This window comes from Bos mutus, chromosome 3 (assembly GCF_027580195.1).
Source record: "Bos mutus isolate GX-2022 chromosome 3, NWIPB_WYAK_1.1, whole genome shotgun sequence".
Lineage (NCBI taxonomy): Eukaryota > Metazoa > Chordata > Mammalia > Artiodactyla > Bovidae > Bos > Bos mutus.
The window spans coordinates 109,402,533-109,424,959 of NC_091619.1; the positions used below are offsets into that span (position 1 = coordinate 109,402,533).

General features: G+C 48.7%; 1 protein-coding gene across 1 annotated transcript in view; it reads left to right on the forward strand.

The window, feature by feature from the left end:
• The first annotated feature begins 255 nt into the window (after positions 1 to 255).
• LOC138985581 (CUB and sushi domain-containing protein 2-like) overlaps positions 256 to 22,427 on the forward strand; it is a 335,213-nt gene continuing 313,041 nt past the window's right edge. The window contains exons 1-2 of the mRNA XM_070362513.1: positions 256 to 561; positions 4,089 to 4,239. Of these exons, the coding sequence (XP_070218614.1) occupies positions 256 to 561; positions 4,089 to 4,239 (457 nt within the window). The remainder of the gene's footprint in view (positions 562 to 4,088; positions 4,240 to 22,427) is intronic.

Genomic DNA, 22,427 nt, shown 5'->3' on the forward strand with positions numbered 1-22,427 from the left:
TGTGGATGCCCTCAACACTCCTGAATTGTACATTTAAAAATGGTTAATATAGTAACTTTTATATTATATGTATTTTGCCACACACAAAAAAGAGGAACCACTATCCAGACTCAAGGGGTAAGGGCAGCTCCTAGAATAAGCGATGTGTAGGCTGAGACTTGCGGGATAGAGAGCAGAGAGCAAACGAAGAGAAGGGGAAAGGATTCCAGCATGGAAACGTACCAGCACGAGCTCTTGGTTGGGCGGACGTGAGGCATGTTCAAGGTCTGGAAGAGGCTCAGTGCGACGTGGAGGTCGGCTAACCGAGTGGGGAGTCTGGAGCGGGAGTGGCACTGTCGGCTAGGCGGGCTGGCTCGGGTCTTGAAGGAAGGTGGTGATGACAAGGGAGCATATGGTACCAGGGCGCTGCTGGGGAAGGCAGGTCCTGGTGCCCCACAGGGAGAGGTCAGCAAGGAGGAGACGAGGGCACCCTCTGCCTTCCTCATTTTTTCTACCCTGTTCCCCGCCTGCCCAGAGAGGGTAAAACCTTTGCTAGACCTGTCTAAAGTCCACGAAGCCCGTGTAATACATTGTGGATCGTGAATCACAGTTCTGTTGATCCTGCCCCAGTGAGAACATCCCACAGCTTTCTTCAAGAAAGGAAATAAGAATAGCTCGTCCACCTGCTTGGGGATGGCATCGCAGGCCACTGAAACGTTCCGTCTCCTGGAGACACCTGCTGTATTCCGCCTTGTCCAAGTCGTGCGTGCCCCGCGCATTTTCATCATTCTGCCTCCTCTGTTCCCTCCCGACTCCGCTTCCAAACTCTCCAGTTATCTCCTGCCCGTTTCCTTTCCTGCTCCCTCCTTTTTTCCCAGCCCTGTTACTTTCCTGACACCAAGACTCTTCATTCTCATTGTAGGGTCATCCTCCTCCACACTCCCAGCCTCACCATCAGTTTGAGCCTCATCCTGACCTTTGACCTTGTTGCCTCTATCCCTTCAAAGGGTTGACCTTTGATCTCTACCCCCTTCTCACCTAGGACCTGCCATCTCCATGGCCTTTCCTTTAGCCAGACTTTGGCCCAGCAGCTCTGTCAACAGGGAGGATTTTCAAGGCCTTTAGCTGCTCCCATCTGCTTAGGACCTGTGGACTGGGTCACTGGAACTTTCACTGGGCCCTTAGTGTAGTGGCCCTGGCCCAGGAGTCAGGGATACAAATAGCATTTACAACAAAGTGCCTTTCCCAAGGACAATGACATGTTCCCAAAGGCCCAGGGAACTCTAAGAGAATATAGGAGGGGGACAGATGGCAGGACAGGCTCCACCCAGGAGAACAAGCAGGCTCTCCAAGAGTAAGCAGATGTCCGACTTTCACTTTCTTCCCATATGAGGGTAGGGGGTCCTAAGCAGAGGGAGTAGCCTACTCTAAAGCTTGAGGCAGAAAGCTGTGACTGGGGGATGTCGAGTTTGCATCATCATCCTGTCCATCAGCACCACCTTCCTGGAAGCTGGAAGTGGTCCTTTAAGGAGCACTCGGGAGATGCTGAGAGCGGCACTCTCCCCTCCCTAAACCTCGTGGCCCTTCAAAGAAAGCACTCATTTTGCAGTTGAGAAAACAGATATAAAGAGATCAAGTTATTTCCCCAAGATCCTATAGCTAGGAAGGAAGAGAGCCTGGATTTCAAGTAGTCTGATTCAGGAGCCCACAGGCTTAACCATTGCTGTACCCAGGTCAAATGAATGAGTGAACGAATGTGTGTGATAGTTGCTCAGTTGTGTCCAACCCTCTGCAATCCTTTGGACTGTAGCCCAGCAAGCTCCTCTGTCCATGGAATTCTCCAATCAAGAATACCAGAGTGGGTTGCCATTTCCTCCTCCAGAGGATCTTCCCGCTCCAGGGATTGAACCTGAGTCGCCTACATTGCAGGCAGATCCTTTATCTGCTGAATTGTAAGCGAAGCCCAGGTTGCTTAGTTACAAATGTAGATTCTCAGGTCCTCCCCGAATCTTCTGAATCATAGTACCTTGGAGCATGGTGTGGAAGCTGCATCTTAAACAAGTTCCTATTGTTATTATGCACATGAAGTCTGTTGGCTGCTGCTGCTGCTGCTAAGTCACTTCAGTCATGTCCAACTCTGTGCGACCCCATAGACAGCAGCCCACCAGGTTCCCCCGTCCCTGGGATTCTCCAGGCAAGAACACTGGAGTGGGTTGCCATTTCCTTCTCCAATGCATGAAAGTGAAGAGTGAAAGTGAAGTCGCTCAGTTGCGTCCGACTCCTAGTGACCCCTAGGAACCTCTAAAACATGCAGCTCCCCAGCCTGAAGGTGGAACCCAGAGGAGATGGGCCTTCAACCATCCACTCCTCTGCAATGATCCTGACCTTGACCTCGCCCAAGAATCAACAGAGGAAGGGCTTCCTGCTCCCTCTCCCCACTCCTTTCCTCTCAGCTGAGCCCTGATGGAGCAGGGACCCCAGACGTGACCAGATTAGTGCTGTTGCGCTTCAGCGGCCCCACTAGGGGACTGGGAAAGCATCCCAGCCCCACAGGCCTGCATTCCATTCCTAAACTGCTTAGTGCGCTTGACAAAAGGCCTGCTGGTCAGGACGGGCCTGGCAGCTCTGAGCTCCTGATTCACCATGTCCTTCTACCAGCCCCTGATCTGTTAGGTGAGAAAGCAGGACACTCAGGGGAGTCTTATCCTTGACTTCCTTCTGTGCTAACTCCTATTATTCCTGATTTGAAGAGCGGACACAAAACACCTAAATGCCTTTGTCCTGGGGCCTGTTGGTGGAAAGCAGCTTCAATTTAAGACAGAGGCAGGGCAGGTAGGCTAAGGCAGGCAGCCAGGTGCGGTCAGGATCAGGGTCAGGGCACACTGAAGAGGAAGCTCCCAAAGGTGGGGCCAAGGTATCCAGATTTGTTTCTGGGTGGAGTAGACCCAGCTGCCAGGGGGAGGGGCCTTAACCCAGTGGAGGGGCATTTAGGAAGTCTGTGGGTCCCTCTGAGCTGTCAGGGACTCCGCAGGGAAACCAAGGCAGAGGGCCAGTTATGCAAATAGGGATGCTAAGACAGGAAGTTCTCTGGGAGGTGGGGAAGCATCATTCATTTAGCCAAGGGTTTCTAGAGTTTCAGGAAGTGGGGTAGGGACTATTAAATGAGTGCCCTGGGAGAAAAAGACTTCATAATCAGTTGTTTGGGAAATACGAGGTCCCTGATTTCCAATGTGTGGCCCAAGGCTTTGCCAGGAAGCTTCCTAGAATTGCAGCTTCACTGTCTTGCCTGCAAAGGTCTGTGATTGCCCAACTCTCAGCATGCAGCTTTCCTGCCTTGTGTCCACATAAAGCTGTGCCCCACTGACAAGGTTTGGGTTCCTTTATTCACCGCTGTGTCCCCAGCACCTAGGACAGTGCCTGGAGCCTGGTAGATGCTCAGTCAGTACTACCTGGATGAATGAATGCTCACCAGGTGGTGGCCAGGTCCAACTGAACCCCCCTGGAAGCCGCTTTCTGAGCAGCAGAGACACTGTGTGGATTTCCTTTTTGTTTGCTGTTGCTGCACCAGATACAGCCCATTTCCTCAGGTGAAGCACTGCTGAGAGGTGGGCAAGGGGGTGGTGGGAATTTTCGATGCAGAGCAATGGAACAGCTGCTCTGGGTCAGCTTGTGTTTCAGGAAGATCCTCGTGTTGCTGGAATATTTGAGTTGGAAGGCATTATTAAAAATTCAGTATTTTGAGAACTGTTAGCCATTAACACCTTAGTAAAAAAGAAGAAGAAGAAAAAAAAAGAACTGATCAGTCTGGAGTGATTAGGGTCATATGGGGTGGTAAAGGGTAAATTTGTGAGTATCTGGACTCACCCAATGTCCCCAGGCCTCAGATTTTGAACTAGAAGTTGTTTTTTTTGTTTTTTTTTTTAACTGAATTGGCTTGTTCTTAACTCACATTTTTTTTTGTTTTTAAGGCTGTAGCTAGTAGATTTTGTTTATTTTTGGCTGCGCTGGGTCTGTTGCTGCACATGGGCTTTCTCTGGTTGCGGTTAGCAGGGGCTGCTCTCTAGTTGCAGAGCACAGGCCGTTCATTGTGGTGGCTCCTCTTGTTGCAGAGCACGGGCCCTAGGGCACACAGGTTCAGTGGGTGTGGCATACGGGGTGTGCCGCTGCCCTGCGGCGTGTGGAATCCTCCTGTCCCCAAACCCATGTCCCGTGCCCTGGCAGACAGAGTCTTAACCATCACAGAAGTCTGGAACCTAGAAGGTAATCTGACCCAACCTCGTTCCTCTCTTTGCTCTTGATCTGGTTCTTGTTGGCCTCTCTCACTCACCTTAGTCCTGGCGTATCCTGCTTCCGGCTCTATGTCACTCTGAACCACAGGCTCTATCTTGGGACTGTTCTCATCTCTAGGGCAGCTTCACCCACTTGTTCTCCCAAACACCCTTGTTTCCTACATCACAGAATGTGGACATGAAAGGAAACAGCTTCATGAACCTTGCTGCCGAACTTGGGGTAGAAAGCCCCAAGGGTGCCGTGCCCTGCTACCCGGGAATGTTGCTATTGTGACGGGCTAATTGGAGACTCCAGTCCCCATTTCTCCAACCCCTCCCTGTGCTGCTTCCTTTCCATCAGCCCAGAAACACACTTTGTTTTCATCTTAAAAACACAGCAAACAACACCCCTTCTTGACTCTGCACCCGCTTCTGGCTGTCACCCGGTCTCTCTCCTTCCCTTCTCTTGCTTCCTGGGAGAGTGTCTGCCAACGTATTTCTCAGCCCCTGTCATCCGCCTTCCACCCTCCCCACTCCGGGTGAATGCTCCAGCCCCGGGCGCCACATGACTTCCTATTTTCCAAAGCCAAGCCTCTCTTTTGGCTTCTAGACCTTTCTCAGACTGGCCACCGCCTGCCTCTCACCCTTCCATCTGCCTTCTCCCTTCCTCAGCATCTGACGCTGCTCATCACTCCCTCCCGCATAAAATTTACTCTTGTATTGGAGCGACTGAAATGAACTGAACTGAACTGGTGCTCCCAGGCCTTAGCTGAGTTCTCTTTATTCTACATTCATTTCTCCCTGCAGCTTTATGCTACTTTCCAAATGCTGGTAATCCCCTCATCCCACGTTTAGAGGAAGACCTTGCTTTTGAACTCCAAGGCTACGCTCTGGTCCATGGCCTCACGCTCAGCAGGAAATCTACCGAATTCTTCCTTTCTGTTGTTACCAGTGTCACACCCCTTACCCCCAGCAGTCTCACCATCCCATAATTTTTTTGTGTCCCATCTCCATGCATCTTCCTGTGCCAGAAATCTAGGAACCATCCTTGAATTCCACCCCCACCCACACCCTTTCAGTCATCAGATCTTGTGGTTTCTGCCTCCCAAACAACTCTCCAGCCTCCCCACAGTCTCACTAGTATGGCTGAAGCTTAGGCTTTATTTACCCTTTGCTCCTGGACACTTGAGACCTAGCATTCTGGCCTCAGCAGTGGCAACTGTGTGGTCTCTCAAAGCCATTCTCATCTTCCTGCAACTGATGGTGTGTGGTTTGGTCAGAGAGATACAGGAGAGCGGCTTTCCTCTCTGGATGGAAGGGGAAGGCAAGACAAAGGTCAGTGAGAAGTTGGCATTCCCTTGAAGCAGTGGCAGAGACTTTGAGGCTCTTGGATAAGAGGGAGCCTGGGGAGGAGTTGAAGCTGATGTGTCATGGATACCTGATCCTGTCACCCCCTCCTCCTGGGGCTCGGATTCATGGGCTGGAAGGACAGAGAATGCCAGTTGAGAGGACGGGAAAGTTGCAATTCCTTTAGGACAGACTGGCCACGTGCCTGACACCCGCCGGGGCACAGGCTTTGGGTCCATCGTGTTGAAGAGCATGGCTCCAGCCTGAGCCCAGACGTGCCGCTGTGAGGGTGAGTCCTGGGAGCTGAGGACTCAGGATTGTCTGCAGAATTGGGACCAGGACTGGGTCTACAGGGTGCACTCTGTGCCCCCTTTCCCAGCCGGCTCTCAGCGTGAGAGCGACAGACATGCTCTACCCACGGCTTTAGGAGGGATGGGGGGCACCTGGTGGACACGCTTTGCCTTCAGTCCAGTGCCCCTGCCCACGGGTAAATCATGGTCCATCAGGGGACAAGGAAGGAGCGGGCAGGTGGCAGAGGGAGGTAGGGAGATCTCCCCTTCTCTGTGGGCTGAAGCTGAGTGGTGGAAGGCAGGAGAGGCTCCTAAATGTCTCCCTCCCTCAGCACAGCCCAACTATGTTATGACTGGGGACACTCCCATTCTCTGAGATCCTCCCAAGAAACTTGTATCTCAAGGTGTTCCGCCCGTCTGCATTTATCCAAAGGAGCATGGATTCGCTTTCCCATTTTTATTCCTAAAAGACATGTAACTGGTGGCTGTTCCAGGTCTGTTTTCTTGTTGTTCAGTCGCCAAGTCGTGTCCGACTCTTTCTGACCCCCAGGCTTCCCTGTCCCTCACAATCTCTGAGAGTTTTCCCAAGTTCATGTCCATTGAATGGGTGATGCCATCCAACCATCTCATCTCAGGTCTATTGGCCCTGATCAACGTTCTCCCCACATCTCACCTGCCTGGAAACCGTTATGGGGAGACTGTGCCAAGTGGTGGGAAAAAATTCACTCAAGATCCCAGTTCCCTTCAGATCTGCCCCCCGGACAAAGGCAGGCAAAGCCGCTGCCAATCTCTTGAGAGCCTTTCTTCCTTTCTGTGTTCCAGGGCCCCATCCCCTTCCCACCTTCTCTGGCCTTGATCTGCCTTGTTTCTGATTCTCAGAGTGCAGGCCATTCGTTTAATATTCACTTTCCTGACTTGGGCTGTTCTGATCTTCCCCCTTGGGAAAAGGTATCCTTTTGGGAACTCACTCTTATTCCTTTATCCAAGGTTGAGGTGCTTCCATTCATTCCCAAATGCACCTCATTGTATTTTCCCTTTCAAAGCAGCAGACAGCCCTGCCAAGGAGCTAATGTTTCTTATGCAGCAAGCAGAGGGGCTGGGAAAACCAACATCCCTTAATTGTCAAGCCTCTGGGGCCCCATGAGTGCCTCAGCTCCATCTCACCAATCAGGATGGACAAAGGGCACTGTGACCTCACTGAGTGGGACTAGTTCCAGCCTCAGGCAGACACTTGGCATTTATTTGCTTGTGCATTTTGATTGTGGATAAGTGCAGTTTCTTTTAGGCCCTTTGAAGTATTGAAAATAGCTCACAAACTCTCATTAGTGCCTTTGAAGACTCGTAGGGGTCTGAGAACCCCGGCAGGGCCCTGATCTTGTCCAATTCCCCCTCTGCGTGCTCCTTGCCACACCTTTCTTTCCTTTTCAAGTTTGGAACCAAATGAGTGAAAAACACAAGAGGAGTCAAATGGAGAGATCAAAATGTCGGCACATTACTGATGGAGCTGGCTGGAGAATGTGACTTCAGATAGGTGGCCAGATCGGCTTTTTAATATATCATTCTTGAGTGGGAGAAACTTACCCACCCATTCAGGAGCACAAAGGGACAACCTGGAGCCTCCCTCATCGGGGCCAGGCCTGTTGGACTAAATTTAGGGAGCTGCAGGGTGGGTAAGGCTGAGCTGGTCTTGCCAAGTTCTCCCTTCAAACTCACTATTTAGACAAGTCATTCCCCTCCTGCATGGGGAGAGGGGGAGGGGTCAGGGAAACCAGAGGAATACACGTGTCTGCAGTACTTTGTCCTCTGGGGCATGGAGTGTGAATGCTCTCCCTTCTCTGGAGATGGGGGCGGGGCCAGCCCATGTTCTCCTTCCTGGCCGAGGTGGATCTGGGTCAGAGCCAGTCAGCATCACCTGCAGTTGAAGGGAGCAGGTGTGACCTGTACCCTCCCCCAAGCAGGGAGGGATGGTCAGAGCCCCACCCACCTCGGCAGCAGCTGTGGATGCCAGCCAGCCCTGGAGACTTTTCAAAGCCCTTCCCCAGACCCAGAGGAGGTGTTGACTAAGACATTGATCGTCTGGCCTGCTTATCTCTGTGATACATTAAATAAGAAATAAATTGTTCATTTTTCTTTTCCCTTCATTGTCCCCTGGAAGAGTAGATGGAGAATGTGCTTCATTCAAGTGAATTGTTAGGAAATAAGGCTGCTGTTTAAAATGCCAGTGCTTTGGAGTCAGACCTGATTCTCCTTGGTTAACTCCTTGATAGGAACTGATGTCAGATTAGGGCCGGGCACCATACGTTTGCTTTGCAGATGAAGAACCACAATTGACTGGAATCACAAGGCAAGGCAAGAAGAGCAGGTGGGGGATGATGGGACAATTTCCTAGCCTAACAGTAGCAATGCCAAGACTTTTTCCTGTTTGCATATCCCCTCCTTCCACCTTCCTTCCCTGCCTTCTTTCTTTTTTTTCCTTCCTTCCAGGTGTCCAGCCATCTGTGCATCCATTCAACCATGTTGTGTTGAACTCGCACCCTGTGCTGAGTGGACTCTGTGTACGAGTCTGGTACCTAGAGGTGATGGCATGCGTGACTTTTTCTCCCCAGTCCCACCCACTAAACTTTCATTCTCTGTACTGTATCACCACTGGGGTGGACACATAACTAAACATAACTTAAATGCACATGATGCGTTCCGAAATAGAGTTTAGCATGGGACAGGGATGGGAGTTATGGGAGCACAGAGGAAGGGCAGAAATTCAGCCAGGGGCCACCAGGAATGACTTCCTGGATAGAGTTTGAAGGTAGACCCAATAGGGCCCAGTGGGGATCAGTCTAGGGAAGACAGAGAAGCGTAACCCGTGGCTTCTTGAGCTGGTAGCTCTGCTGGTGATGGGCGGGAGGACACTTCTTGGGGTGAATGTATGTAGCTGGGGTGGGACCCTTGTGTGATTCTGACTCTGTGTTGGGCACATCACTGCACCCAGTCACTGGGCCACAAGGCCCCACTGAGCTAAGTCATATAGTTATTCCTGTTTTATAGAAATAGAGACTGAGGCTTGGAGGAATGAAATTGCTTGTTCAAAAATCACATAGCAGGTACTATGGGGCTGGGACTGTTGCTACCACATGTTACCACCCACACAGAGTCTCTTGACACTGTTTCTACAGCTGTTTCCACCCTGGCACACAACTTATGATCCCTAGAGAGAGTCCGGATGGGCACTAATTACAAACTGTTTTTATAATAATGATGATGATGATATTATCTTTATGTCTTCAGTTTCTACTTTGAGCCATTGTGCCAGAGCTTCCCAGGTGGCGCTAGTGGTAAAGAACCTGCCTGCCAATGCAGGAGACATAAAAGACTTGGGTTAGATCCCTGGGTTGGGAAAATCCCCTGGAGAAGGAAATGGCAACTCACTCCAGTATTCTTGCCTGGAGAATTCCATGGACAGAGGAGCCTGGCGGGCTACAGTCCATGGGATCGCAAAGAGTCGGACACGACTAAAGTGACTGAGCATGCACTGTGCCAAACATTTTATATTCACCATTTAATAGAAGTCTAACAACTGGCTTGTAAGACAGATGGCATTATTACCCCCATTTTGAAGGTGGGCAAACTGAGGTTCAGAACTAGATGGAAATGTGAAGCTACAGGACCCCAGAGCTCATGGTGCTAAGCAGCTCATTATTCCCTTCCTCCTCTATGATTTCACACATGAATGGAGGGAAGGGGCTGTTCTTTTCTTGTTCACACCCTGCACATGTTCCTGCTACTTTCTAAGCCTCAGTTTTCTCATCTGTATTAAGGGCCCAGTCACTCCTGCCTGCCTTGAACAGAGATGGTGGCAGGCTCACCAGGGCCTTGTAAAGGCCAATATCACTGGGCTCGTAAGACACTTGTGGCTGAAATTCAGGGCTCTCATCTCAGGGAGGCCTGGCGTGCTGCAGTCCTTGGGGTCGCAAACAGTCAAACACGACTGAGTGAACTGAACATCTTCCCAGGGCTGGGTGTCTGTCTGGGAAGAGACTGAGGGATTGGAGATGAGCCACTGTGGGCCTCGGCTCCAGGGATGAGTCGTCTGATTGATCTGTCTGATCTGATCATTCAGATGCATCGTTTCTTGGATGTGGACACCCAGTGCGGGAGGATTAGAGCGTCTTCAGAGGCAGACGGGGGAGGTGTGACAGGATGACCCCTGGCTCTTCCCCAAAGGCCAGGGCAGCCCCGGAAGGGGCAGAGAGGCTTCTTGGGGATGCTTCAGGGCTCACGCCAGTGGACCTGGCTCCTCTCAGCGTCCCTGAGGTGACCAGATGCCGTTCCTGCCTTGAGGAGCTCACATCGCCATAGGGAGGTGTGAATGGAGCATACTTCCCTTTCTCCTTTCCTTACTTTGCCACTCTCAACCTTCAAAATACATTCCAGATCCACCCCCTCTTCCCATCTCCATCACCGCCTGGAGTTCCAGCCGGCCATCCCCTTTGCCCTGGCTCCTGCAGACGCCCCTCTGCAGGTTCCCTCCTCCCACTCTTGCCAGCCCAGCAGCTGGAGGGAGCCCTATGAGCAGCCATCAGATCATTCATTCCTCTGCACGGAACCCTCCAGTGGTGCCCATCACATTCACAAATAAGTCAAAGTTCTTTCCTCGTTCTTGCTGCTGGCTTCTTCACTGACCTCATCTCCCCTGAGAATTGCCTGGCTTACTTTACTCTGGCCAGCAGCTCCCCTGCTGTTTGTTAGACAAACAGGCTGTGGGTCAGTGGTCTTGGGCTCAACATTCCCAGAATAGCCACAGAGCTCAGTTCATCACTTTCATCAATCCTGCTCAGATGTCGCCTCCTTGGAGAGGCCTCCCCGAATCCTTTATCCACAGTTACACCCTCCTTTGCTTATGCTGGCTCAGGATTCTTCATCGTCCTTTCAATTGCCTGGCGTATTGTGTGTGCATTTTCCCCCATTCACTGTCTGCCTCCTCAAGTAAGTTCCAGGAGATCAAGGAACATGTTGGTTTTGCCCAACTCTAGAATAGGGTTTTGGGCTTCCCTAGTGGCTCAGTGGTAAAGAATCCACCTGCCTGTGCAGGAGATATGCGTTCAATCCCTGAGTCAGGAAGATCCCCTGGAGAAGGAAATGGCAATCCACATCCAAGTATTCCTGCCTGGGAAATCCCATGGACAGAGGAGCCTGGTGGGCTGCAGTCCAGGGGGATGAAAAGAGTTGGGGATGACTTGGCGACTGACAACAACAAAGAATAATGTCTTAACATTGTCAGGACTCGGTGACTCCTGGTCATTGAGTGAATGGATATATAGAGAGAACCAAGGCTGATGGAAAGATGGAGCCAACAGCTCCACGTGCGAGTGGGTGAGGAAGGGGTCACTGGGTCGGGAGGTAAGGGTTAATGGGTCAGGTGACATGGGAAGTGGGACATACAGGAGGAACAGGCAGTTTTCAGGGGAAGAAAGAGGGAATGTAGTCCCAGGAAGAGCACCTAGACCTTCAGGGGCCCACTTTTGATGGCAGTGGAGGAGAAATTCTGTGCGGAGGGAGAGTGCCCTGTGCTGTGACTGGGAGCTGGGAGCTGGGAGAGAAGCAGGTGGTGGCGGAGGGGGAGAGCGGGCCGCTCCCTGTGAAGCGATTATGAGCCTGGACTCTGGAGCCAGCCCAGCTGGGTTCACATCCCAGCCCTGACAGCACCATTCGAGGTGCTGTAAAACCATCACACAGGACCTCAGAGCATGGTGTGGGGGTGTTTTCAGAATACAAGTTGGCGCTCCAGAGAGACTCGGGCTTCAATCCTGGTCCTCCCGGGTCCCAGCCTGCATAAGACATAATCTCTTTTGGCTTCAGTTCCCATCTCTAAAATGAGAACAATAATCCCTAATTCACAATGTCTTTGTAACTATGTGGTGAGATGATGTACGTGAAGCACTTACCTAGGTCTGGCCTGGTACTCGGTCATGGTTGTCAAGGCAACGAGCCTGCTGAATCCAGTGGCATCAGGAGGGTTGGGAAGGAACTTGCTCTTTAAGCTCTTGGCGGGCCGCAGGGGTTCTCCAGACATCTGCTGGCCTGCCAGGACCCATGCCTCTGCTCAGAGACTCTTCCTCCAGCTGGCTCCTTCCTTTAGGTCCTTAGAGGGCCATGCCCCCTCCTGCCTCTGGGCCTTTGCACATATCAACTCCTCTGTCTGGACTATTCCTGCCTCTTTTCACCTCATTAACTGAGACTCATCCTGGCTCAAGGTTCACTTCCTCCTTCTGGACCCTCCCTCTAGATCATTTTCAAACAAGTGTGTTCCTTGACCTTGAATAGTTTATCTCATGTGTGTGTGCTTAGTTGCTCAGCCCTGTCTTACTCTTTGTGATCCCATGGATGGTAGCCTGCCAGGCTCTTCTGTCTACGGGATTTTCCAGGCAATAAATACTGGAGTGGGTTGCCATTTCCTCCAGGGGATCTTCCTGACCCAGGGATTGAACGCACATCTCCTGCATTGGGTTCTCCTGCATTGGCAGGCAGATTCTTTACCACTGAGCCACCTGGGAAACCTTAGCTTATCTCAGGTAATGGCTGTGCATCAATCATAGTCATTAACTTATTATTATAGCTCTCCTTATAGATTGTAAGCTTCAGGAGGATAGGGACTGCGTCTGCCTTGTCTCTGGACTGCAGAGTCCCTGGCAAATAGCAAGGTCTCTATTCATAGGAAGAATGACTCAGTGAAGGTAGAGGAGACATATACAACCGTAGTGACCTTTTCTTATTCTTATCCTATCTCTCCTCAAACAAGACTGGGAAGACTGAGAGAGGCGCCTTAACTGTGACCCTCACAGCATTAGGAGGGATGCCAGTTCTTTTTAAATTTACAACAGCAACAACAACAATAAATAACACATACTCAGTGCTCTAGTTGCTATGCTAAGTACTATGTAGACATTACTTCATTTAATTGAAACGTCATTATTATTGAGTGAGAAAAGCAAGATGCCGAGAAATGTGTAATATAATCCAATTTAAAAAAGATAAACAATGTCAACCCCCCACTCTGTATGTAAATGCATATGTATCAGTTCAGTTCAGTTCAGTCACTCAGTTGTGTCCAACTCTTGGTGACCCCATGAATCGCAGCACGCCAGGCCTCCCTGTCCATCACCAACTCCCAGAGTTCACTCAGACTCATGTCCATCGAGTCAGTGATGCCATCCAGCCATCTCATCCTCTGTTGTCCCCTTCTCCTCCTGCCCCCAATCCCTCCCAGCATCAGAGTCTTTTCCAATGAGTCAACTCTTTGCATGAGGTGGCCAAAGTACTGGAGTTTCAGCTTTAGCATCATTCCTTCCAAAGAAATCCCAGGGCTGATCCCTTCAGAATGGACTGGTTGGATCTCCTTGCAGGCCAAGGGACACTCAAGAGTCTTCTCCAACACCACAGTTCAAAAGCATCAATTCTTTGGCGCTCAGCTTTCTTCACAGTCCAACTCTCACATCCATACATGACTACTGGAAAAACCATAACCTTGACTAGACGGACCTTTGTTGGCAAAGTAATGTCTCTGCTTTTGAATATGCTATCTAGGTTGGTCATAACTTTCCTTCCAAGGAATAAGCGTCTTTTAATTTCATGGCTGCAGTGACCATCTGTAGTGATTTTGGAGCCCCCCAAAATGAAGTCTGCCACTGTTTCCACTGTTTCCCCATCTATTTCCCATGAAGTGATGGGACCAGATGCCATGATCTTCGTTTTCTAAATGTTGAGTTTTAAGCCAACTTTTTCACTCTCCTCTTTCACTTTCATCAAGAGGCTTTTTAGTTCCTCTTCACTTTCTGCCATAAGGGTGGTGTCATCTGCATATCTGAGGTTATTGATATTTCTGGGAGTATATAATTTTATGTTTACATATGGTTTATGAGCAAGAATAAAGATATGGAAAGATATAAATTAGATTGTTAATATGGGTTACCTAGGGGTGTGTGTCAGCTAGTGGGAAGTTTGAGTAGGTGAGGTGGTAAAGTGAAGGAGAATAAAGGCAAGTGAAAAGGGGGAAAGTAGAAAGTAAAATTGCACTTTAAAACTCGGCATGCATAATAAGATTGTACTTTACATATTCATGCAAGATGGTATATGAATGTGTATGTAAAAGGAAATTTAAAAATTGTTCCAGGAAAAAGTACTAGATGCTGGCAAGGGTGCAGTGTGATGGGCACTTTTGTAAACTGCCGGTGGGAGTGTAAATTGTTACAAACTCTCTGGAAAGCAACTCGGCAATACATTATCAACAGCCTTAAAAATATTCATGTGTTTGGACTCAAATACTCACTTCAAAGAATTTACCCTGAAGAAACAACCAGAGTTGCAGTCAACCATTTATGTATAAGATGCATAGCATTCTTGATAACAGAGGGGAAAATGGGGATAAACTAAATAGCCAGCAATAAGAGAGAAGTGAAACAAAACATTATATCAAAAACTAAATTGCAGCCTCATGACAGTTCTGTAGACAGGATGACTCCTAGCGTCTCCATTTTACAGATGGAGGAAGCAGAAGCTTAAAACGGAAGGCAGGGACTTCACTGGTGGTCCAGTGGCTAAGGCTCCGCACCGGCAGTGCAGTGGCCTGAGTTCGATCCACAGTCAGGGCACTGTTGATAGATCCCACATGCCACAACTAGAGATCTCGCATGCTGCAACTACGATTGAAGAACCCGTGTGCTGCAACTAAGACCCAAATAAAGAAATAAAATAAAGATATTTTAAAAAAAAAGAAGAGGAAGCAAGTTGGCCATAGTCACCTCACCAGTAAGTGGTGCAGCAGGATTCGAACCGCTATGCACTCGCAAAAACGTGAGAGTTCCTGCCTTATGGGTATACTTGCCAACAGGGTGCATATCTGCTGTTCAAATTCTTCTTCTGGAGGAAGTTGGACAGTGCATGCTCCGAACCCTTGACACCTTGAGTTGGGACCTGATGAACCACAGAGAGTGGAGGGGCCCCTGAAGGATCATCACAATGATTTCACTTTCTTTTTAACAAAATAATATACAGGAAGCCTTAAGCCAGCACCTGATGGCACAGAGTTAGCACTCACAATAAATTATAGCTTGTAATTCACATCATCATTTTTACTTAGTTAGAGAAGCAGTTAGAAAATTAGGTCTTTTTCTTCTTTGTCATTCCAATATCTTCTCTCTGGGTTAGCTTGGAAATTGCCCTCTTAGTGGCAGCATATGGGAGCATAAAGAGCCAAAGCTTTGGAGTCAGATCTGAGTTTGAATTCTGGTATTGCCTCTCAGCAGCTATGTGATTTCAGATAAATTATTATCCTCTCTCTGAGCCTCGGTTTCTCCTCTGGGCCTCTTTGCCTGAGTCGGAGCATTGCAGTGAAGATGAAGCTAGATGTCAAGTGACAAGCGCTTAACATGGTTCTTGTGTTGCAGAAGGTATTTATTAAGTGTTGGGTGCTTGCCTTTCCAGTTGGAAGGCATATTCTTCAGTTGAAACCTTGCTGAGTGGCACTATTTGGTGAGTGGTTTTAGGCCAGGTTGGACCAGGCCAGACCAAGCTGTAAACTGGGCTGGGGTACAGACATCATGGCTGGGACCTCACCCCATGTTAGAATTTGAAGTGCCATGTAGGGTGGCTGGCAAAGGAATGTGGGCCCAGGTTGGGCACTGAAGATTGCAGGCAGGTTTTGAGGCTGATGTTTTGATTTTGGTGGTACCTAGAGGTCATAGCTGATAAAAGACCAGTAAGAGAGTCTGGGCATGAAAGATAAAAAGGAGAGATGTGAGGTTTGGATAAAGACTTGCTGTTGAGAATGCTCAGATACCTCCCAGGTGAAAGGAGCTTAGCAGGCCTTGAGGAAAGTAGCATGGTTTCATCACTTTTTTTTCTTATAAAGTCATTTGACCTTGGTTGCCCCAGTGTCTCTACTTCCAGAGGTATAAATGGGTCCAGGCTGTGGAGTGGGATGAAGAGATACAATTGATGAGTGGATGAGAGGATGGGTGAATAGGATAGTAGGTGATGGTTGGTGGATGGGTGGGTGAGATGGAAAGCTAGATGGGATGGGTAGGCATTTGGGATGGATGAACAGAGGGATGGGCTATTATATGGCAGTAGTGATGAATGCACAGATGGCTAGGATAGAAAGATGGGGATTGTTTGCTAGACTGGTAAAGTGGAAGGAGAGATGGGGCAGATAGGGTGGGTGAATGGACTGGATGAATAAATGGAAAGATGGTTGAATAAATGGAAGGATTGACTTGGTAGATTATACAGATGAAGTGTGATGGTTGAATGAAAAGACTGAGGGATTTGGTGATGAGGAGATTTGTCAAATGGTAGATTTAAGAGTGTTTGGATTGGAGAAGGAAATGGCAACCCACTCCAGTCTTCTTGCCTGGAGAATCCCATGGGCGCAGGAGCCTGGCTAGCTACAGTCCATGGGGTCGCAAAAGTTGGACACAACTAAGTGACTAAATCAAGAGTGTTTGGATAGATGAATGGATACAAGAGCGCACCCAAGGATGTATGGATAGAAGGATGATTAGATAATGGATGGATCAGGGTTTTTGTAATTTACTGTTCAAGCAAACCCATGTGGAGACTGTGTGGTCAGAAATGGAGATACAGGCTGAATGGGGAGAATCAAATATCTTGGCTTCTTAGAGGGAGTGTCTGGGGATAGGAACCTGGTCTCCTCTGCATCATTCTCTTTGTCAATTCCCATGATGTCCTTCGTGAAAACTCTATGTCAGGTCTAGACACCGATACTGACCACTTCACATGCCTCTGTGTCTCTTCTAAAGACACAGAGTCTGTATTGACTCTGACATACAAATATGAGATATGTCCACACTGGGGTTTACACTGCTTTGTAATTTGTAATGGAGATGGTCTGTTTGTTCTCTGCCAGAAGCTGAATGAGATTCAGTGACTAATGTCCACAGCACACCCAGCTGGGTGGGATGGACCAGCGGGAAGGAAGATCAAGTGGCCCAGGGACCCTTGCCTTGTTCACTGGATGTGGGGTTTTGTCCTTTATTAAATGAGTAGTTTATTTTGAGGGCCACCAGTTCAGTGCAACAGAGTTTTTAGTTGTTCTTTATCAAAGCAACCTGGGGGGCTGAAGATAAAACCCAGAAGACACCTCCTGGGATCTCACGTGGGGATTGAGTAGTCCCCAGGATACAGTTACTCGGGTGGTCTACATTTTTTCTTCTCTCAACCAGTCTGCTTACTCGCTCTGTTTGCCGTAATTTAATTAGTTATAACTACTTTCAATTACTATGAAAGTGGTATATCCTCAGGGCAGAAACTCAAACAACATAGAAAGGCAGCTGGTGAGAAAGGTCTTCTGCCCACTGTGGGTCCCCAGTCCCACTTATTCTAGGGATTTTCAAATTCATGGGATCATTCTGTGTATCAAGTACACTATCCTGTAGTATGTTTTTTCTCTTGACGGTATCTCTTTATACATCTGTTTAGGTAGGCATGTATTGATTCATCTCATTCTTATTAATCATTGCATAGCTTTTCACAAATTACCAGAAATGACTCCATCAGTCCCATATTACTTGGGCTTTTTCTAGCTTTTGGCTCCCCCAAATTATACCACGGTAAAGTAGTTGTGTGTGTGTGCAGGAGAGAAAGTGGTTTCAAAATGAATGAACTAGTCTATATAGAATGGGTTTGGGCCTCAACAGATAAATAAATTTATGCTCATAAAAGTGCCAGATGACATTAAAGCTACCAATAGTACTGGAGAGGTTTTAGTTTCTCTACAGATTAGAGCGCACCAGAATCACCTAGAGGGCTTGTAAAAGTACGGATTTCTGGGTCCAGGAGTTTTCTGATTCAGTAGATCTAAGATGGAGTATGTCTGGTACAGGATAGAGAATTTGCATTTCTAACAAGTTCACAGGTGAGGCTAGTGTGCTGGTCCAAGAACTACTGCTGTATACCTTTTCAACAACTTTTTAAAAATTGCCATTCTGATGTATATCAGGTATCTCATTATAACATTAATTATAAATGAAATTGATCATTTTTCATGTTTCTTAGTTACTTTATCTCTTCTCATTCAAATTGTCTGTTCACGAACTTTACTCATCTTGCTTGTTTTTTATGGCATTGTTTGTATTTTTTTTTTTTAATGTATAAGAACTTTTTGCATATAAAGGACATTGGCTCTTTATTTGTAGTGGTATGCCAAATCTTTTTCTCAGTTCGGAGTTTGTCTTTAAGCTCTGTGATTCCTTCCTTCCTCCCTCCCTACTTCCCCACCCCTTCCTTCCTTCCTTTCTTTCCTTGTACATACAGAGGTTCTACATTTTAATGCAATCAGATTTGTCAATTTGTTTTGCCTTCTAATTTTGTGTTATACTTAGAGAAAGATCTTTCCCACTCAAAATTATGTAGAAGTTAACAATGAGTATGTGTTAATGTTTGGTTTTTTTTTTTTTACTTCTAATCTAAAATAGGGCAGCAAGTGCGACTATGGCAGTGTAGTAATTACTTAATTGAAAATGAAAATGTGAAGTCTTCACATTTCTGAATTAACCTGAAGGGATCTTTTCAGCCTCTTCATCCCTTGGGTCTGTAAGAGGGAAGAGAAACTCCCATTTGATGATTTCCTCCTCTTCAGGCTATTGCTGTGATGAGTTGAGATTAAAAAAAAAAAAAGAGTTTGAAGTTTGAGGGCAGCATGTGTAGGCTGTTTTCAGACAAACAGACGCTTCCAAAGTGAGGGAGGTACAGGGAGAACTGTAGAGGCCACAGGCATGAGGCACCAGAGCGAGCACATCTCCCTCCCGAACTGGCATCTGACTGCCAGAGCTACCCAGGCTTCCTGTGCCCACTCACGCCCCTGGACATGCCGTCTTCCACTGATCCGCTTCCCATTGGAAAAGAGGGCTGGGAATGAGGAATACTGAAGCAGCCTTTTTATACAACCTGTAATAAAGTATGCATCGATAAACGTGGGCTGACTGAATTAATGGAGCCATTATGATTTTGAAAGGCTGGCCTTTTCTATTATTCCACTTCATGCACAGGGTTTTGGAGCAAGGTCCTGGATGCTGAGACAGCATCCTTAAACCAGCCATTGTACCAGCTTCAGAGGAACTGTCAGTCTAGTGGACAGCTTGATATGGTCACGAGTGGTACGTGTATAAAGGGAGAGAGGTGCTAAAGGAAGATGCTAGGCTGTACAAGAGCAAGGACCGCGTCATATCTATCATTCTGTTCCAGGACCTAGCACACAGAACCTGACATGTAGGGGCTCAAACAATGTCTGATGATTGAATGAGTGAATTTGAGGGAGAAGAGGAGGGAGCAAGTACTGGAGCTCAGGGAGGTAAAAGAGGAAGAGATATTTGAGTCTTAACAGAAAGAAGTATTACAGAAAAAAGTGGGCAATAAGCAAGGTGAGTCTCTGTGGGTGTCACCCACTGCTCACTGGGGCTCAGGATGAATTCCATAATGTCACTTGGCAGGGGTGAACGTGTAGACTGTATTGGGGAAAGAGAACAAAGTCAGGGTCAGCAAGAGGGGCCGTGTCTAATTTTGGTGCTGTGTCTGACATCAATTGGGGTCTGTATTCCAGAAGTGGGGCACCCCTGTCTGTTTCTCTTCTTTCTTACAGGCCAAGCACATGAGCCGCCTTTTCAGTGAAGGGACAAGCTGCTTGGGAGTGGGCTGTTTATAAGATTTGTCTGGGAAGGTCAACTGTCCCATACCTGGGGAATTTTCAGCCCATGGGAAGTTGGAGTGTCCCTTGTCCCTTGGGAAGCCGAGCTTGTGTGCTTCTGGCCCCTGCTAGCTCATGGTTCAGAGGACCTTGAATGAGCACCCAGAGCTATTGTCAGAAAGTCCTGATGCATGCATGTGTGCTAAGTCTCTTCAATCATGTCCTACTCTTTGTGGACAGGATCCTCTATCCTTGGGATTCTATAGTGGAGTGGGTTGCAGTGCCCTCCTCCAGGGGATCTTCCCGACCCAGGGATTGAACCCGTGTCTCTTATGTCTCCTGCATTGACAGGCGGGTTCTGTACCACTAGCTGCAGTTGGGAAGCCCCGAAAATCTTGATGCTTGTGTCATATTGGTGAAAGGTACTGTAGACTGAGAGATGAGCTTGTACAAAGACTGAGAAGTGCACCCTGGCCCATCTAAAACTCAGAAGGATGTTTTAGGACTGAAAGGGAATGAGCAGCTTGGTGACGGTGGGCTCTCTGAGGACATCTTTCCCCACTCTGTGCTCACTCACAAGGAGGCCTGGGCTGGACAGCTATGAGTAGGAGCAGGGTGAGTCTGCCATTTCAACCTGCTCTTCACTTTCTGCCATTCCTGGAGGTGGGCAGCTGGATGCTGGGGTGGAGTTGAGGGAGAAGGTTCAGGATGCTGAGGCTCTGTCTAGTCTATACTCAGTTTCAAAGAAGACAGGATGGAGACAACCCCAGGCCAGGTTGGCCTGTGTAAATACCTTGCAAGATGTATTCACCCATTCGTTTATTTGAAAGTTTAAGACATGCTCTCCACCACTCCCCTGCCCCAGTGGAGCAGGTAGAGAAGGGCAAGTACAACTGTGGGCTTCCTCCTCCGGTGGCTCAGTGGTGAAGAATATGCTTGCAGTGCAGGAGACACGGGAGACAGGGGTTCGATCCCTGGGTCGGGAAGATCCCCTGGAGGAGGGCAAGGCAACCCACTCCAGTATTCTTGCCTGGAGAATCCCATGGACAGAGGAGCCTGAAGGGCTACAGTCCATGGGGTCACAAAGAGTTGGACACGACTGAAGCGACTGAACACACTCACAAGTACAACTTGGCTCTCATCCGGTCTTGCCACTAGCTGGCTGTGCCACCTGGGGCAAGTTACTGACTTTCTGCATCTCAGTTTCCTCATCTGTAAAGTGGGGTTATAACAGCCCTTGTGTCATAAGATGGTCAGGAAGGTGAAACGAAAACATGTGCTTGGAAAGACTTAGCACATCCAAAGGCTTAAAATGTTTGCTAACATGAAGCATCCATTGGTGATGTCAGAGGTAGGGAGACACGGGGCAAGGGGTGCAAAACTGGGCAGAAAGGGACAGGCGCCATCTTTCAGGTATACATTTATTGAACACCTACTATGTGCTATATCTAGTGGGTAGCTACCTAAAGGAGAATCAAACCACACCGGTTCTTGAGTCTTAGGTAGGATGCTTTGTCCTTTAAACCAGGAATCTAGTGCTGTGGTTTCACAGAGGTGGGGCCCAGGGAGGGTCTCCTGGGGCGGTGGCCTTCGGAAACATTGCTCACAAAGAGTTGAAACGTGGCCTCTGTAGTCTGGAGTCATCAGAGAAGGCTTCTTGAGAGAGGATTCCATGGATGGGTGAGGGGTAGGAGGTAGTTAGACAGCAGAGAGGGCTTTAGGGTAGAGGTGGAGCAGGGTGAGTCCTTAAAACCCTCTTTGTCTCTCCTTGGTGCAGACAGCTCCCTGGTTACTCTGCCAACTTCTCCCCTGTGCTCACCAGTGTTCCTTCTTCACGCAGCACCCAGAGAGAGAGCCCGAAATATGCAGATCCGATCAGACGAGGTCACCCCTCCCCCCACTCGCACACAGTTCAAACCATCCCAATTTGATCTGGTAGATGAGATCTACCCCATCTCGTCTCCCACCGCTCTGGATGGCTTCTCTCCACCAGGAGTGCTGGCCTTCTTGCTGTTACCTTGAAAAACAACAAGCTTGTTCCTGTCTCCAGGCATTTCTCCTGGGAGGGTCTCCCAGACCCTCCCTGGGCCCCACCTCTGTGAATCCACAGCACTAGATTCCTGGTTTAAAGGACAAAGCCTGTTCTTCTCCCTGCCTGGAATGCTCTCCCCCGAGATGTGCCATGGCTGACTCTTACTTTACCGATTAGGTTGCTGCTCTGGAGTGATGCCCTCAGAGGTGGAGCACTCCAGATGAAGCTCCGCCCCATCACCTTCTTCCTAACTCTGATCACGCTCCCTCCATCATTTGCTTATCGTTTACTTGTCTCCATCTGTCCCAGCACTAGAAAACGAGCTGTGTGAGGATGTCATAGGCAGTTTGCACAGCCAGTGCCTACAGCAGACTTGCCTCACAGTGCTTAGTAAATACTTAGCCACTGCATGAATGAAAGGCACAAGGGTGAGTGGAAGGGAAAGAGTGGAGGTGATTGATGTTTATTGAGTCCCTTGTGCCTGGTGTTGTACATCTATAATCTCATTTCACCTTCGCAGCAGGCCTGTGAGGGAGCTATTATTATCCTTCCTTACAGATGAGGGAGCTGAGGCTCAGAGAGGGTGAGCAAAAGTGCCCAGTGTCCCACAGCCAGCAAGTGCAGGGTGGGGTAGTGAATTCAGGTCTTTTTGACTTCCTAGGCTGAGCTTGTCCTCACCCCTGTGCTACGGGATGCTTGGTGTCTGTGTGCTGGGAACAGGGAGTGGGTCTGAGTGGCCTTGGAAAGGGTGTGTCTGCAGTGGTCGGAGTGGGGCAGTGCAAATTACATCATAGCTCTCATTGTTCTGTGACTAAGTC